Source organism: Tenebrio molitor, chromosome 8 (genome assembly GCF_963966145.1).
Source record: "Tenebrio molitor chromosome 8, icTenMoli1.1, whole genome shotgun sequence".
Lineage (NCBI taxonomy): Eukaryota > Metazoa > Arthropoda > Insecta > Coleoptera > Tenebrionidae > Tenebrio > Tenebrio molitor.
The window spans coordinates 428,352-446,401 of record NC_091053.1 but is presented as its reverse complement, the minus strand read 5'-3'; the positions used below and the strand labels follow the sequence as shown (position 1 = coordinate 446,401).

Below are 18,050 nucleotides of genomic sequence, written 5' to 3'. Positions count from 1 at the left end.
ATGTCGGTACCTGATTTTTTTTTTTTTAATTATTTTGAATAAAAAGGGTTGGAAATAATGCGTTTGGTTTCATTCTATTCAGGAAATAATCAGCCGTATACCCCTCGTGTAAAATTTTAATATAGGAAATTTTTTTGCTAATGAACTCAAACATCCATAAATTATTCGGTCAGAAGACCAATTATTAGCAAATAAGAGCAGGAGACGAAGTCGAGGGCTTTTATTTGATAATAATTCTCATTTATGAATGTTTTCATTCATTAGCAAAAAAATTTTGCACTAGGGATATACTCGTAATATGTGATAATTTAATTTCTTCTTCTTTTAGAGCCCAGCAAGGAGATCCTTGCGGTCCTATGATTTTTAGTCTTGCCATTCTACGAATTATTTTATCTTTAGTTTCTCAACTGAATATTTGGTATTTAGATGATGGAACACCCAGAAGTAGTTTTGTCCGACTTTAAGAAAGTTATCAATTTATCCAGAAAAATTGGTCTTGAATTAAACTTTAAAAAATGCGATATCTTTTACTGTTCCGGAGACACAGATTTAAAAGTCATAAAGGATTTTCAAAATTTAGCACCAGGTATTAAAATTTGTGACCGAGGAAGTTTATCTCTTTTAGGCTCTCGAATCTATCAATCTTTGACCAAGGTTTCAAAAACACCGTCGAAAAAACTATAACTACAGTTGAAAATCTTTTAAACAAAGCTGAACTTCTTAGCAGACACGTGGCTTATACTTTAATCAAGAACTGTCTTTTCATAACAAAGTTTAATTTTTTATTAAGAACAACTCCATTTTGGACATTTTCTAATTATGTTAATTCAATTGATTCTTCTTCACGGGGCGGTCGACGTCTCTGGAGACCTAGACGTTCCTCGGGGACTTACTCGGGCCCACGGTGGACGACGAAATCCAGGCGTGGAATTTGACTCCGCACTCCTGGACTCTTCTTCCAGCCTCACACTCTTCGGACCTTCGACATCTCCCACACCCTTTTCTCGCCGTTTCAGCCCCTTTCACAGTCCCGCACCGATCTGACCTCCCTGACCCAAGACCAAAGACCAAAAAACCCTTCCCCGCACTCTCTCCTGTCTTTTACAATTTCACCCCTCTCAATTCGGGTTATTATTATTTTTGGCGGAAAACGTCGTGCGCACGGTGATCGGATGATCAAGAAATATTTTGCATTTTTAAATGTAACACTACCTACAGTGGCGAATTTACCTGTATGTTAATCTCTTAATGATGCTTGGTGGCGAAATTACCAACACCGTATGAAGATTAATGACGTTTTTGACAGTTCAATTACATATTATTTGAGAAACTAAGCCATACGTTTTTAATGCTTTTGTTTTTCAGAACCTACTTGACTAGAAATTTTTTGAAACAGACGATATTATCGAGTCATTGAATTTGTAATTAGTAATTAGAGTTGGCGCTGGAACTGAAGCCGTAGGTCTTTTTGAATCGATACACTTAATCTATATATATAAAACAAAGTCGGGTTAGTTACGCTATTTATAACTCAAGAACGGCTGGACAGATTGTCATGATCTTTATATTGTTGGATTTGTCTCCGCCCCGATTAGCAGAATAACTATTAAAATAGATAACTAACGAAAAAAAATTATGAAGAAAATTCATTTTGAAAGGTTATGTCATCTGTCACAATCTGTCATTGTGCGCGCATCGACAGTTTGAACTTAATTGAGATTTAACGTCAGCTGAGTTTTAACACCAAGTGTGATCAGTGGTGTTCAACAACACCTACTTTTACATTGTACAGGGTGCGACAACATAACTTCATTTTTTGAAATGCGCGCTATTCAGACTGTAGGGGTTGTAATGGGACGGGAGTGGTCTCATTCGGAAGCCGTGGTTTTCAAGATTTGTTCCCTATCCCTGTCAGCTGCCATCATGCGTTGGAAGAGTGGAAAGCCTGCGTTTGCCGTCGAGGTCTACTTTTCAAACTGATTTTCTGTGATCGCAACCCTTCCGAAATTGCTTCAATGTTGGGTCGTGTCCCGAACCAGAAATCAATTGTTACATGGGTCACTACGTCCAGACCATGATTTCAGACAAACCGGAAGTGCGACAAGACGAAGAACTGGAGTCTCACCTCAATAAGGGGCAATTTGTAGTACAGAGCCCACTTGCCGGATTTGTCCCCTTGCCATTTTGTTTGTGTTTTTTTTTTTGAAATCTCGCGTTTATATCAACCATCAAAGGACCCTACAAGGCCAACATCCGTGCAGGAACATACCCGCTACTATGTCATGGCTAACGCTAGAAATGGGCTTATTCACTTATTCAGTGTATCGCACCTGTATTTAACTAATTATGCATTTAAGTACGTCGACTGTCTGTAATTATTTAAATGCTACCCGAAGTAATGCTACGTCGAAACTATCAAACAAAAACAAGTGAACAGTGCGTCCAAACCATCAAACCAACAAACCAGTGGAACAAAATCTTCATCTACAAAATGTTTCCAACAAACACGCATATGCTTAGTAATTCTCTTTCCAATTTTTAATTTAATTTTCCATATTTTCTTCCCGTCAGATGTTGACTGCATCCCAACCAAACTCATTAAAATATTCAATCCGTTTATGGTGATTGTTAATTCCGGATTATTTTTATACAGTGAATTTTTTATCAATGAACCATAGAGATTTACATGGTATAAAGTATAAACTTTATTTCGCGTCAATGGTGTTTCTATTGCTAATTTCAAAATTATTTTTCGGACATGAAATAAAGTTTACACCATGTCAATCCCTATGGTTCATTGATAAAAAATTCACTGCATAGTTAGTTACAACTCGGGACACAGCAATTTGCTCCACTACTCATTATACTCTCACTTCTTGCAAATGAATTTACCGAAAAAACTTAATTTTTCAGTACTCATCAATGAATTGTCGTAAATTCATGGGAGTTAATCACATTTGCACATCACGTGACGTGAATATCAATAATCTCCGTCAGAGGGCGTAGTGCTCAGCATTAAATTTAAATATGTGTAAGCATTAAATTTGTGTATGCATTAAATCATTAAATTTCAATTCATTTTGATTATTCATTTTATCTTAATAAAAAAACTTCATTCAATTCAGCTAATAAGTTAACACAACATTTATTGTTTCTGAGGCGGTACGAAGTTCGCCGGGTCAGCTAGTTTGTGTATAAATTAATGTTACAAAATGCAATCAGTGGAGTCAAACGAAGGGCCCGTTTGTGCTTAGAACAAAATGGTTAACACTTTCAGCATCTGTTGTAGCATTGTTTAATAAAATAAACATTACCATTGTAATTTTTTCTTAATCCCTCGAATCCTTAATTCGCCATTTTCTGTTTTACAATTGTCATTAAATGTGACGTTTGTCGCGATAGTTCAAAATTAGATATGCGTTGACAGTTCCAGCGCCAACTCTAATTAGAAATTCAATGGATCGCACGATATATTTCTTTTTGCTTTTGAATTGAGCGGTGGGTTCTCGTGCTACATTTTAACGCACTGTTGCCAGATAGTCAGCTCCACGATTGCCAAGTCGCATGATACGAATTATAAAATTCTCGTGGCGAAGCGAAATGAGAAAAATATTCGCTGGTTCTCCGATTAACGGAGAATTCGGAGGCTCAAAAAGTTCATCGTGTGGACAGTTAATGACAAGAAGCTGACACCTTGCTAAATCGATTGTTCATGTATAGGTGAACTTCCAAAAAAAAAAGGTCAAAAATTGTCGTGTGCAAAAGGGCATTATTCAAAATTTTCGAGTTACGTAGCTTATCGTATAGCTGGTGTTCAAGTATTTTTTTGGTAGAAACTTTGTAATATTTTCTGTAGCCGTTTGGTTGTAAAAAAATAAACCATTTTCAAAGAAGCATTGCGTCTTATGGAAAGAATAAAATTCAAAGAGCTGTATCTCTGTTCGACGCTCGCCAAAAATTCGTTAATTTTGCCGTGTTTAAACGTTTCTCACTCCATTGCTCGGAAACTAAGCCTCAAATCGAAAAAATGTATTCTTTAAGAACGAAAGACAGATATTTTCTGATTACGATGGTGCTTTTTATTATAATTTTGACGGAATATTAGTCAAGTTATGATTAAAAAACTAACGTTGCAACAAAATCTCTAAGCGGTTAGAAAGAAAAGCCACGATCACCCCCCTGCACCGTTCTGTTAACCCCGGCCTTGAATTAAACTCACAAATGCGAGATCTTTTGCTGTTCAGGAAACACATATTGGAGAAAATCAGCAACCGCAAGATGGCGCTGCAGATTGAACGAAATAGGGAAAACAAAGAACAGCTGATTTCATTTGTATTTGGATTTAATTTGCCGGTAACAATTTTTTACATTTTACATTATAATAAATGGTTTAAAACAAATTGCAAGTTATAAGAACCACCAAGATCATCAGTTTGCGTTGATTTGTCTACCAAGACCTTTGTCATTGCAACTTTCTGAACTGGCTCTTCAACATTTATGTTTGTCTGTTGTGCTGTTTCTTCATTAACATCAACAGTTGAAGAAAATTTGTCAGCATTAGCAGCGTTACCCAGATCATTTCCTGCTTGTTTTACACCAAAATTTAACCTTCAAGAACTACAAAAAAACAACACTAGTTCGGTCAATAAAATTTGTTATTATAGTACCTAAGAAGCGTTACCTAGTAGTTTGTCAACATTTTACGGTTTTATTGTGAGTACCCACTGGTAAATTGTGAGAGGGAATGGCTGTGAGTTTCAATTGTCTCACTTGACACCTTTTGCTGTTGTGTAAAAAGCTATAATCATCAAAGCTTCCCAAACTTGCCCAAAGGTATAAAATCGGTTGGTAGAAAGTGCTTTGTAACCCCCAATAAAAATATCTCCGAATTTAGCCTGAGTCCCTGAGTCTGCTTGCAAAAAATCGCAACATCTTGACCTGTTGCAAGGGGTTTTAAACAGTTTATTATTAGGGATTGATACCCAACTCTTAGGGGCTAATAAAGCAATTGACTCTATTCTCACTTATTTCTAGAATCTCTTTAATAGGTTTTCCGATTTTTAAAACTTTCTGCTTGGTATTTTTTAGAGTCTTTCATTGGGAAATAACATCATGGAAATCGTGCAGAGAAATGTCTTTGCTCACTAAATATCACACTGTATCACACTGCGACACGGAACAATAACACCTTGAGGTACTCGTTATCACTTCATGCACAATTCATTATGAAAAATAAACGAATTTGGCTATTTTTTGGCGATTGAAATGTATTACGACCAATACGTAAACATTTGTTTTCCCTATTTCGTTAGTTCAAAAATTACCACCAGAAGTCAGCCACTTCGCTGATTTTCTCCAATTTAAAAGTCATTAAGAAATTTCAAAATTTGTGACCGAAGAGGTTTATCTCTTTTACGCTCTCCAATCTTTGATCAAGATTTCAAAAATACTGACGAAAAAACTATAATCATAGTTGAAAATCTTTTAAACAAAGCTGAACTCCTCAGCAGACACGTGGCTTATACTTTAATCAAGAACTGTCTTTTCATACCAAAATTTAATTTTTTATTAAGAACAACTCCATTTTGGAAATTTTCTAATTATGTTGATTCAATTTACAATGGTGTCAGTCCACTTTACCGATTAGATTTGGCGGGCTGGGAATTCGTCCCATTTCCGATATTTGTCTCCCTGCTTTCCTATCTTCAATTCAATTCTATTATTAAATTCTAAGGATAATGAGCTTATTATTCACCATTATGATGAGGTTTTAGCAGTTTGGGATGTAGAAAATGAGAACGAAAGACCAACAATTCCACAATTTCAGAAGAATTGGGATTATGTCAATTTCAAACGAATAATTGCCAATGACTTAATCTTTAATTCACCTAGAGACTTGGCTAGTTTTAAGGCTTTGCGATGCAGAGAATCAGGATTTTGGTTACATGCAATACCTTCTCCTCATATTGGTACTCTTTTAGATAACACTTCCTTCCAAGTTTGTATTGGTTTAAGATTGGGTTGTAATCTTTGTACAACTTATATTTGCAAATGCAATGCGAAAGTTGACGAAATTGGTATCCACGGTCTAAGTTGTTCAAAAAGCAGTGGTATATTTTCCTGACACATTGAAATTAATTCTATTATCAACCGGCCTTTGACTTCTATTCATGTTAATTCAACTTTACAACCAAACGGACTGTCTCGGGATGATGGAAAATGCCCAGATGGGATGACTTTAGTACCATGGATTAAAGGTCAACCTTTAGTTTGGGACGTTACTATTGTAGATACACTTGCAGACATTTACGTTTTGAAAACTTGTGAAGTTTCAGGTTTTGCCGCTGAAATGGCTCGCAAATGCAAACATAGGAAATATAGTTCAATTATTTCGTCAAACTACATATTTAAAGGTTTGAAACCTTAGGCCCTTGGTGCAAAGAAGCCATCGATTTCATTAATGTCATCGGAAACCGACTTATTGCGGAATCAGCCGATTCAAAATCAAAGAAATTCCTTTTCGAGAGGATTTCCCTTGCCATTCAACGTGGAAACGCTGCAAGCATTCGGGGCACTTTTGCAGATTCCGCATTATTATCGGAAATTTTTTTATTGTAAAACAAAAATGTTATGTACTTAAGTATGTATATTTATTTAGAGGGAAAAAAAATAAAAACATAAAGTAACAATTATAGATATAATTTTAAAATCTATTGATATAAGCAGAAGTACTTTTTTCTTATCTTCAAATATTGATATGGTCACTAAAATAATTAAGATTTTATTTTTAAGACTTAAGATTACGTCTCGACCTGAAAGCAGCTGTTGAAAATATTTTTAATTGATGAGTATAGAAATGGTTGGTTGTTTACTTTTAAGATAAAATAAAGTGGTTCCGATTCTAGATTTTATATAATTGCAAAAATGTCTTACAAATAAACAGAAATTGGACATCAAAATGATAAATACTTAACAACACTGTTAGATTAGAGTCATCATAATTGTGGGAGTGAATTAACTTCGTTTGCTAAAAAATAGTAAGTACCAACTGGTTCAGCTCTGTACCTCTTGTGTAGAATCATCACTTAAGTGTTGCTAACCACGGTATCACAAGTGTTTACAACTGTTATTATCAAGGGAAATTGGTTTAGATATATCAAACCAACGTCAAACAAAATACGTTTCTGGAAAAGTATAAATAAAATAAATAAACACTAAATCTGTTAGTAGTGCATCTGTAATGATGATGAGGTGAGAGTACTTAATTTCAAAGACAAGTTGGACAGAAAAATATGTTCTTAGGTTACTTTTCATTATATTTTGGGCGGCGACCTTAACCTACTGTGCAGACCATGGCACATTTAAAGATTGTTCAAGAGTAGACTTTTGCACGTGAGTTATCAAATCGTTCACCAACAACAGAAAACAAGTTTTTTTGTAGTAACTTGAGAGGACGGGAACCTTCTGACAATTATGCCGTCGACCCGAGCAGCATCTCTGGTACTTCTGATTCCGACACTCTCACAGCAACTCTTAAATCCAACAATGGAGACTCAGATTTAACCCTTACCTTGACAGGACTTCAGCAAAACACATTCAGACTGAAAATAACTGAAGTGGACTCGACTCGGTACGAGTTACAGGATGTTCTAGACGGAGACCCAGAAACCCTAAAGTAGATTTTCAATATTTTCAAAATTTTGTCTAGACTTGACGTTTTGTAGTTTTGATAATGTCGAAGTCGGTGATGCGTCTGTGACGGTAACAACTTCGTCAGGTTCAAATTCTGCAGTTATCAATTTCTCACCTTTCAATATAGAGTTTAGTAAAGATGGAGTGTCTGAAGTGGTCTTCAATGGTGATCGTTTCGCCATGACAAGAGTGAGTTTCTTTTATTAAGTGGTCACTTGTGATCACACAGCTTTACAGAACGATGTAAATGCCCCGTTCGGCTTTGCTGTGACTTACCCTGAAGCCGTACAGCTCTACGGAGTTCATGAACATTGCGAAACTCTCGCTTTGAGGAACACAGCACCAGGTGGTACCGACCCATATCGACTGAAAAATTCTGATATTGCGTATTACGAAATCAACTCACCAATGGCCATGTATGGAGCTGTTCCAGTGATCTACGGCCACGGGTGGGCTAAGTCAACCTACTTAAACAGTAACTTATTATTGTAGAATTTCACAGACCTAAAGCTACTTCTGGAGTGTTTCTGCACAACGCAGCCGAGCAATGGATAGAATTTACCAACCAAGACGGCAACAGCCAGGCCAACTTCATGGCCGAAGCTGGCACCCTTGATATTTTTGTTCTGCTCGGTTCTACTCCCATTGACTTGGTGCGACAATACACCGCCCTCACAGGCACCGCCCACTTACCTCAATTGTGGACGCTCGGTTTCCACCAATCGCGTAACAGTTACGAGACCCAAGACGAAGTCAAAGAAGTAGCTGAGAATTTTGACAGCAATAATTTCCAGCTGGATGCGATCTGGCTCGATATTGACTACACCGACGGTTACAGATACTTCACTTGGAAGCCAGATGGGTTCGATGACCCGATTGGACTGCAAGAAACCATCGCGAGTACCAATAAGAAACTCGTCACCATTATCGACCCGCATATCAAGGTCGAGCCAGGATACAGTGTGTACGATGAAGCTTTGGCCAACGATTGGTTTGTCAAGAACGCTGATGGGTCAGTTTTTGAAGGGCCATGCTGGCCTGGTAATAGTGGTTGGATGGATTTTCTAAAACCAGAAGCTAGAGACTACTACGCAAGCATGTACTCGTACGACAACTTCAATGGGTCGACACCAACAATTGCAGGAATCTGGAACGACATGAACGAGCCTTCAGTCTTTGATAGTTCTCTTGAACAGACTTTGCCACCGGACTCTCTCCATAACGATGTCGTTCGCCACAAAGAAGTCCACAATATCTACGGTTTTCTCCACGTAAGAGATACTGCTTAGGAGTTACAACTGTAAAATAGTCTTTTTCAGACCATGGCTACCCATCAAGGCCTTATAAATCGCGACAACGGCGAACGACGTCCTTTCGTTCTCACCAGATCGCATTTCGCTGGCTCCCAAAGATACTCCGCAATCTGGACGGGAGATAACCAAGCAGACTGGCCATATCTTGTAGCAAGCTACCCAGGTTGTTTGAATGCCAATATTTTAGGAATCGTCTTTTGCGGTGCCGACGTTAGTGGCTTTATCGACAGCCCAACCGAAGAATTGTACCAAAGATGGTTCCAAGCTGGTGCTTGGCTTCCTTTCTACAGGTCTCACTCGAATGTAGGGACGTCAAGACGTGAACCTTACCTCATGTCCGAAGACACTCAAAACATTGTCAGGGAAGCTTTACAAACAAGATACAAACATATACCTCAATGGTACACACTCTTCTACGAACATACCCGTTTTGGGGATCCAATTATCAGACCCTTGTTCTATCATTATCCTGAAGATACCAATGTTTACAGCACCGACAATCAAATTCTAGTTGGTGAGAAAAAATCATATAGTAACCATTCCAACTTGATTTTTTGAAAACATTTAGGACGAGATATCTTGGTACGTCCTGTAATGGAATCTGGAGTTGACTCTGTAGATGTCTATTTTCCTGGTGGTGAGGACGAAGTTTGGGTCTCCATTTCCGGTAGTGACATTCAAACAGGAAGTGGTTTGGTTAGCGTTCCTGTCACCATTCAAAGTGTAAGAAACCAAGTAATGAGACATCAAAATGTTTGAATTTGTCTTGTAGGTACCATATTATTACAGAAGAGGTGGTGTTGTTGTCAGAAAAGATACAGTGAGGTCTAACACTGTAGAGATGGAGGATGACCCGTACAGCGTGTATTGGACTGTAGATCAGGTAAAAATCAGAACGTTTGATTCCTTTTCCAACATTAATCATTTTGCTTTTTTTACAGAATAATCAGGCACATGGGACGGTTTATCTTGATGACGGGGTCAGTTTCAAGTATAGAGATTCCTCTGACTATAACTACTACAGCATTGACATAAATGGCGATGACGTTACAGTTTCGTATGTAAAACAATAAAATGGATTTTCGAATTTTCAATTAATGACGTTTTCAGACCAATCGATGGTGATGGCAATTATGAATTTGTAATGAGTCAACTTGTACGCAGAGATGTTGTCACATTACCTAAAAATGGCAAACCGGGAACATTCAAAGAGACAATTTTCACCAGAGATGCTAACGGGACCTTGCTGAAGGACATAAAGGTTCATCTCAAAGAAAAAACTGTTTTCAAACTTAAGTAATTTGCGTGGAAGCAAAACAAATACGAATAAAATTATTTTACTCATCAAAGCTGCCTTTATTTTTTAATGTTTTATTAGTTTATTATTAGACTACCGCAGGACATCTCTTTGTGTCTTCGCCTCCTGGAACTCTCTGGCAATTTCTTCACAATAAAATATTAATAAAATCAATATCAGTGTTGTCACGCGAGCTTTCACGATTCCGGTTGTGAATTGCTAAAGGTGTTGCTGAGCGCAGAATTTCAAGTGTTTGTTAAAAATAGATATGAGTGTTTTTGACATGCCACTCTAAATTTATGGAAGTATACATTTTGGAATCTTTTCGCGTACATCTGTACGCAGGAGTGTTGATAATTTACCTAATAATTGCGAATCAAGAACATATAGGGAACAATATTCACTAAAGATGCTCCTTGCTGAAGAACATAAAGATTCATATAAAAGGGAAAACTATTTTGAAACTCAAATAAATTAGGCTATGAAACGAAAAAATCAAATACATAAAAGGACCTTAATTTTAAAATCTGTTAAGTTATTAAATTTTATATTAATGAAAAATTGTATAACGTTACATTACATTAAAAGTTAAATCCATACAACATTAGCTTTGGTGTCAAAATATTTAATTACAATTACAATTACAAAATAAAAGTATTGCTAGTACCTACCAGTAAATCTTGAAAGTAGATTTTCATTTTTCAAATTTAAAATTTACCTCCACTCACAGATAGGTCTAATAAATACATAATTGATTAGTATCTAGATTTTTGTTGTTAAGAGGAAGGAAAGTGGTTCCACTTTTAGAACGAGCACAAAACACAAACATTCCAAGGCCAAAATATTTGTTGACGTCATTATCATCCAGTCATCGTGATTCTTCTTTTGGTAAAGAGTATCGACTTACACTCTAATACTTAGAGTGTTTTTCTTTTGGTTTTCCTCTTTTGTCAATTGTAGTTCACTATTTCTCGAAACTATTTCCTATCTCTATTAAATGTCAATGTGACGTAAGTATTAAAGAGTTTTAAGAAATAGTGAAATACAATTGACAAAAGAGGAAAACCAAAAGAAAAACAGTGTATTGTATCGAATCACTTAAACCAGAGTCACAAGTGTTTGTACTTAATATTATCAAAAGTGGAGATGTATGTTTTTGACAAATCACTCCAAACTGAAGTTGTATAAATTTTTGAAAAGAAATAAATAAAAAAAGGTGACACTAAATATACTAATGGTGCATCTATAGTGAAAATAGAGTATTACTATCGTAAAGTATTACTATCGTTAGCACTTTGAGACTAGCTGAAGAACTAAAAAATTAATCTTAAAGAAAAAGTCTTTTTAAAACTTAAATAAGTTACGTGGTGAAGCAGAAGAAATGCAAATCAAATTACATACGTATTATGAAATACTTACTTAGGTCTTTTTATTTTATATTTATGCAAAAGAGTCAACCATAACTAACCAGACAAGTCAAAAACGTTGTTTTCTTTAAGGAAAAATATTAGTGTTGTCATAAAAAATTAATTTTTGTTACTTCTTTCTATTTTTCGCTTTTGTTCTTGATCTTTAAATAACAATATCAGTCAAACACAAAATAATCATATCTTTACAATTGTGTCGAATCACAGGTGTTGCTTAGTGCGGAATCTCATTTTGACAGGGCACTCCAAACTGAAGTTGCATACTTTTTTAGAAATGTCAAACAAACGTCAATTTTAAAGCAACGGTGTTTGTGTTAACCTTGTAAAAAGTTTTCGATTCAGCGCAAAATTTACCAACATTTCCTGTAATTGTAAGCAACGATTATTCCAGAATAATTTTGATAAAACAAAAGATAAGGTAGCACTCTTGAGTCTTGATTTGTTTTCTTACTAATTTCAAACATAAATAGTGAAATAAAGATTGATCTTGAAGGAAAAACTGTTTCGAAGCTTTCATAAACTGGGTTTGCAGTGAAAGGAAAAAAAACAAACATTTAGAGTTTATATTAATAAAATAGCTATTTATACCACAAGCGGTAAAAGCAATACTTTTTATCACCAGGCGTGAATATTGTTCATCGAGACGAAGTCGAAACATACATTCTAAACATAAGACTAACACGACTTATTGTTAAGTTGAAGTAATTTCTATCATTATTCTAGTGATTAATCTATTATTTAGAATCTTCCCTTAAATGTTGAGCCAAGGTAGAATATAAACATTTAAAAAAGTGTTTATATCTATTACGAATATTATCAAAAACAGAGATGTTTTTAACATATCAATGGCAGCTTGAACTGTACTTGGATTGGAGGTACAAAAATAAAAGAACTGACATTAAATCTACTAAACTACAAAACTTTACGATCACTTATTTAAATGTTCATATTCTAAAACATTTCATTTATCAAAGGTAAGAAAATTAACATAGCAACTAGATAACTTTATCACGGCTTATAATAATTAGCCACTTTAATGTTTTATCTACGATCGTGTACAAAGTAGGCACTTTTTGCACTAAACATCGTTGTCAAAGTTGACGTTTAGTGAACCGATGGAATCGTGCCATAAAACTTTTAGTGCACGCTTTTATGGCATAGAACTGTCACAATACAACAATACAATTTGTTGGAAACATTGTTTAGAAGTAGGTTGTTAAACGACGTGGTTCTCAAACGACTTTGGTTATTCATAAAATATTGAATCAATAATAATTATTTTATACAAATTTATGTTGAAACCGGTGCGATGATCTCACGATCGTGGATAAAATGTTGTAAAACATACGTGTAAAAAGTTCCTTTGTTGCACTCACATCCTTTAAAATACTCCCTCGTACCTCGGTCGTATTTTAAACCCTTTCGTGCAATAAAGGATAACTTTTTACACTTATATCTTAAATAACTATTAATGCAAAAGCTGTTCTTAATACTGACCATCCTAGATGCCAATTTATTTTTATTTTATTTAATGATATTTGTTAAATTTGTATGATAGTTTGATAAACAGTTATGGATTATTATCCATGTTCATACAATAACTGCAACATAATTCATATTATTAAGTCTAATGACATCGAAAACAGTCTTCAAAATGTTTCCAGTTTGCATTCAGATTATATAATTTAAGTTTCACCATTTACAGTAGAGTGTTTTGTTAGAGAACTTATCTCACAATCAGATATTAAAGTTGTTATTAATAAACAATCTTAAATTACATATCGGTGGGTACGTGGCGACCATGTTAAAGTTAAGGTAAAAATATTTTGTAAAATACCTACTCATTCTTAAAACAGATTGTTGTAGTTTGTGGTCATTTGCTTTGTTTCTGGGCCTTTGCTACTCAGCGGATCATGACATGTTCAAAGACTGCTCCAGAATTAACTTTTGCACGTAAGTTGTTCCATTTTATCTCATCGTTTTAACAAAAATATTTCTTAAATAGGACTCTCAGAAGCAGATCACCGCTAGACAAATATACTGTTAATCGAACTGGATTTGTGCTACAGTCCAATGGTCGAGCAGATTTTACTTTAGAACCAAACGATGGTTCCACAAATCTCAATCTTAGTATTTATTCCCTAACAGACAACAGATTTAGAATCCAAGTAAAAGAAGTAAATTCCAGTAGATACGAACTGAACAATGTGTTAGACGGTCCACCTCCTATTGTAGGGTACAAAGAGATGTAATACTTCTAACTCAGTTTAGTATGTTTTCTGGTTTCAGGATGTACGGTTTTGTTTTTGAAGACGAGAGGATGTCGATACCGGTGGGAGATAATATAATTACGATCTATTATTCACCTTTCAAAATGGAGTTTTATGCGACAGATGTGCTACAATTAGTCTTAGATGGTACTTATTTAACATTTGAAGATAGTCTGGATCAAGCTTTTGCGTTTGGCGTCTCATTCCCTCAAGCTTTGCAGTTGTACGGTATCCATGAGCATGCGGACAGTTTAGCTTTACAGACCACCCAAGTCAGTGGTACTGATCCGTACCGACTGCGAAACTTGGATGTGTCCGGGTACGAACTGAATTCACCCATGGCTCTGTATGGAGCCGTTCCAGTATTGTACGGACATGGGTACTAATCGATTTCTTCGACACCAAAACGTACTATTAATCCACATATTTCTAGTCCAAATGCTACTTCTGGTGTCTTTTTGCACAACGCAGCCGAACAGTGGATTGAAATAACCAACGACGAAGATACCCAAGCTTACCTCATGGTCGAAAGTGGAATACTAGATTTGTTTATTTTACTTGGTCCCACACCAACTGAAGTGGTGAGGCAATACGTAGCCCTTACAGGTACTGCTCACCTCCCACAGGTACTTAATTCCTTACATTCCTACAAACTTAGGTTAATCTTGTATTAGTTGTGGACGTTAGGATACCATCAATCACGCTGGAATTATGAGAGCCAAGACGATGTCAAAGATGTTGTTGCCAATTTCACCACTTACAATTTTCCCCTAGATGTGATTTGGCTTGATATCGAATACACAGATGCAAAGAAGTACTTCACTTGGGATTCGAACATGTTCAGCGATCCGGTAGAGATGCAACAGAATATTTCGGCAACAAATAAACGACTAGTGACCATCATTGACCCTCATATTAAAGCGGAAACCGGCTACAGCGTCTATGATGGAGCTTTGGAGAAAGATCTCTTCGTGAAGAATGCCGATGGCTCTAATTTTGAAGGTACCATATGGTAACTGCTGTTCGAGTGCTACTTTCAACTATTACAGGAGACTGTTGGCCTGGTCTTAGCAGTTACATAGACTTTTTGAATCCTGAAGCTCGCAACTACTACAGTAGCTTTTATTCTTATGATAATTTCCCTTCAACAACTCCTGTTCTTGCTGGTATTTGGAACGACATGAACGAACCTTCAGTTTTCGACAACAGCATCGAAAAAACACTTCCTGGTGATACTCTACATTATGGAGGAGTGGTACATCGTGACATCCACAACATTTACGGCTTACTACATGTAAATTTGTGCTCACGTTCGACTTACATTTTTCAACTTGTTCTTTTACAGACAATGTCAACACATCAAGGTCTAATGGCACGTGACAACGGTACTACGCGTCCCTTCGTCCTCACCAGATCTCATTTCGCCGGTACTCAGAGGTATTCGGCAATTTGGACCGGAGACAACACCGCCGACTGGGGCTACCTCAGTGTGAGCTACTCCCAGTGCCTCGACGCCAACCTCCTCGGAATTGTGTTTTGTGGCGCTGACATTGGCGGTTTCGCGAACGATCCAGATGTGGAATTGTTGCAAAGGTGGTACCAAGCTGGAGCTTGGTTACCTTTCTACAGAGCCCACTCCACTTCGGGGTCGATGAGACGGGAACCTTATCTCTTCGACGAGGAGGTTCAACAAGTGATAAGAAACGCTCTACAACTCCGTTACAAGCATCTTCCAGTTTGGTACACCCTCTTCTACGAACACACTCGTAATAAAGATCCAATTATTCGACCGCTGTTCTACCACTACCCTCAAGACACAGATGTGTACAGAATCAGCGACCATCTTCTTGTAGGACGAGACATACTCGTCAGAGCTGTCGCTGAACCTGGGGTAGAATCGGTTCAGGTCTATTTTCCAGGTGGCGCTGACGAGCATTGGATTTCAGTGGACAATGCGGAAGTTTACGACGGAAACGGATTTGTTAACATTTCTGTGACTATTGATGCCGTCAGTTTCAAAACTTGCAGCAAATTTTCAATATTACAAAGTAAATTTTAGATTCCGGTGTACTACAGGAGAGGCAGCGTTATCGTCAGAAAAGAGACAGTGAGATTGAGTTCTGACGAGATGGCCAACGATGGATACACCCTTTATGTAAACCTAGATGCTGTAAGTTGGTAAATTGCTCATCAAACAAAATTAATTCTTCTGGTTTAGGACAATAAAGCTAGCGGGACCGTTTATTTGGATGACAACACTAGCTTTAATTATGTTGACAGTAAAGAATACAATTATTTGAGGATCGACATGGAAGGTTCCGATGTTACGCTAACGTGAGAATAGTGTTGTGAATGTGTACAGATTAATTTATTATTTTTATGTTAGGAAAATTGACGAAGATTCAAATTCAAGCAATTTTGATTTTATCATTGACCAAGTTGTGGTTAATAAAATTATTAAAGCACCACAAAATGGTAAATGAATGTGAGAATTCTTCAAATAGTAGTTTAAACTGGGATTTTTCAGGAAAACCTGGACAGTACAGACAACAAATGTTTAAAAATGATGCCAGTCGAGAACTGCTAAAGAACTTGAAATTTAAATTTGATAACCCAGCAAGGATAAAATTAATTTAAAAAAAGAATATGTACGTTTGTTCGGAATATTTTATTGATTTCCTGTACAATATTATCAATATAGTTTTATTGAAATTGTGTTTTGCCGTTAATTCTGATTTGGTTCAAATAGAATGCAAGTCTTAATACAGGGTGTTTCCGAAGTTGAGGCGTTCCTTGTAACACGAGATACTAGATAATACATTATTTTTAAGAATTTTAGCCTAAATCTTCGTAGTAAAATGTTTGTATTAACGGAGATAATTGATTGTATGTTTTTATTCTTTTCTAAAATTTTAAGTCCGGTCCTGTCTATTTCTCCGCTGTACTAGATTAATAACTGACGTGGCCCAGGATGGTGTCTTTCTGGAAATCGCTCTGCGTACTCTCTAGACGCCGCAGCTGCATTCGGATAACGTGATAAGTGATAACTGATAACATTGCCCATACATTAACAACATATTTGTGAGCTCATTATTTTCGTAATGACAATCCAACTCGAAAATTTTTAACCAATCGAATTGCAGCATTTTTCAAATTTGGACCAATCAAATTGATTTATAGTGAAAAAACACCGAGCAGAGTGAAAAAACAACCAGCTGAGTGAAAAAACAACTAGTGGTTTTTCAGCGAAAAAATTTATGTCAAAATGAAACGTCAAATTTATTAGGTCAACTCGATAAAAATTTTCTCGGTGGATTGTCAAGTCGAATACAATTCGTGGTCTAATTTTTTCTTCAAAATTTGTCATTTAAGACATTCGTAGCTTTTGCTTTTGGAAAATTACACTCGTCTCCTTCGTCGACTCGTGTAATTTTCGTTGCAAAAGCTACTCATGTCTTAAATGACAAATTTTGTCGGAAAAAATTTGACCACTTATTGTATTATATATGATAAAGCCATTCCGACCAATTAGATGACAACTCTGACAGTATTTTTGATTAACGTCCATGCTCAGTTGATTTTTTTTTATCAATTCTAATTTCTAACAAATCCGCGCAAATTTGAGCAGGACCGGTTTCAAAATTTTCAAAAAAATTAACTTATTGTATCTTCATTGCCGTACACATTTTACTGAGGTGACTTTGGCTAAAACTCTTTAGAACAACGCATACTATCACATGTTAAAAGGAACACCTCAACTTCGAAAACACCCTGTATATTTTCTATTTAACCATGTGATGTGAATGCGATTTCGATTCTTTAAGCTACCCTAATGGTTGGATTCCTCAGTTTCTCCTGATTAACTTGCTATACGTATAATAGTTCTGCACCTTTAGTAGCCGAATAAAACAGCTGTAAACTTGACCTCGAGCCTCCTTGTTTTGAATTCCCAGCCAAGAAAATGGCATCTGTGGGAGGAACTTCCCTATTTTTGAATTCAACAAAATAATAAATTTAATTAAATCCGATTCAGATAGAATTTCTTGCAAAT

At 36.2% G+C, this 18,050-nt stretch overlaps 2 protein-coding genes across 3 annotated transcripts; both read left to right on the top strand.

The window, feature by feature from the left end:
• The first annotated feature begins 7,063 nt into the window (after nucleotides 1-7,063).
• Nucleotides 7,064-10,354, top strand: LOC138136555 (neutral alpha-glucosidase C-like). The gene is made up of 11 exons (XM_069055777.1): nucleotides 7,064-7,251; nucleotides 7,303-7,392; nucleotides 7,442-7,675; nucleotides 7,725-7,881; nucleotides 7,930-8,141; nucleotides 8,195-8,963; nucleotides 9,012-9,519; nucleotides 9,574-9,728; nucleotides 9,778-9,888; nucleotides 9,947-10,062; nucleotides 10,116-10,354. The coding sequence occupies exons 1-11, from the start codon at nucleotides 7,241-7,243 to the stop codon at nucleotides 10,303-10,305; spliced, it is 2,553 nt and encodes an 850-aa protein (XP_068911878.1). The 5' UTR covers nucleotides 7,064-7,240; the 3' UTR covers nucleotides 10,306-10,354.
• A 3,021-nt stretch (nucleotides 10,355-13,375) lies between these two features.
• LOC138137279 (neutral alpha-glucosidase AB-like) lies at nucleotides 13,376-16,714 on the top strand. 2 transcript variants are annotated; one of them, XM_069056587.1, is made up of 12 exons: nucleotides 13,376-13,544; nucleotides 13,596-13,682; nucleotides 13,735-13,965; nucleotides 14,019-14,378; nucleotides 14,433-14,625; nucleotides 14,674-15,001; nucleotides 15,049-15,293; nucleotides 15,345-16,007; nucleotides 16,059-16,169; nucleotides 16,218-16,333; nucleotides 16,386-16,474; nucleotides 16,527-16,714. In XM_069056587.1, exons 1-12 carry the CDS (start codon nucleotides 13,531-13,533, stop codon nucleotides 16,634-16,636), a joined length of 2,547 nt encoding a protein of 848 aa, XP_068912688.1. In that variant the 5' UTR covers nucleotides 13,376-13,530; the 3' UTR covers nucleotides 16,637-16,714. The 2 variants fall into 2 exon arrangements, with proteins under 2 accessions (XP_068912688.1, XP_068912689.1); XM_069056588.1 differs by lacking the exons at nucleotides 13,376-13,544; nucleotides 13,596-13,682 and having other exon boundaries at nucleotides 13,819-13,960.
• Nucleotides 16,715-18,050: the final 1,336 nt, after the last annotated feature.

What these genes read in the sequence shown, in the direction of transcription:
- LOC138137279 (XM_069056587.1), top strand. An exon ending in TTTCTGTGACTATTGATGCC is followed by an intron (nt 16,008 to 16,058) that starts GTCAGTTTCAAA and finishes AGTAAATTTTAG; the next exon opens with ATTCCGGTGTACTACAGGAG. An exon ending in TATTAAAGCACCACAAAATG is followed by an intron (nt 16,475 to 16,526) that starts GTAAATGAATGT and finishes GGGATTTTTCAG; the next exon opens with GAAAACCTGGACAGTACAGA.
- LOC138136555 (XM_069055777.1), top strand. An exon ending in TCAAGAGTAGACTTTTGCAC is followed by an intron (nt 7,393 to 7,441) that starts GTGAGTTATCAA and finishes GTTTTTTTGTAG; the next exon opens with TAACTTGAGAGGACGGGAAC. An exon ending in GGCGATGACGTTACAGTTTC is followed by an intron (nt 10,063 to 10,115) that starts GTATGTAAAACA and finishes TGACGTTTTCAG; the next exon opens with ACCAATCGATGGTGATGGCA.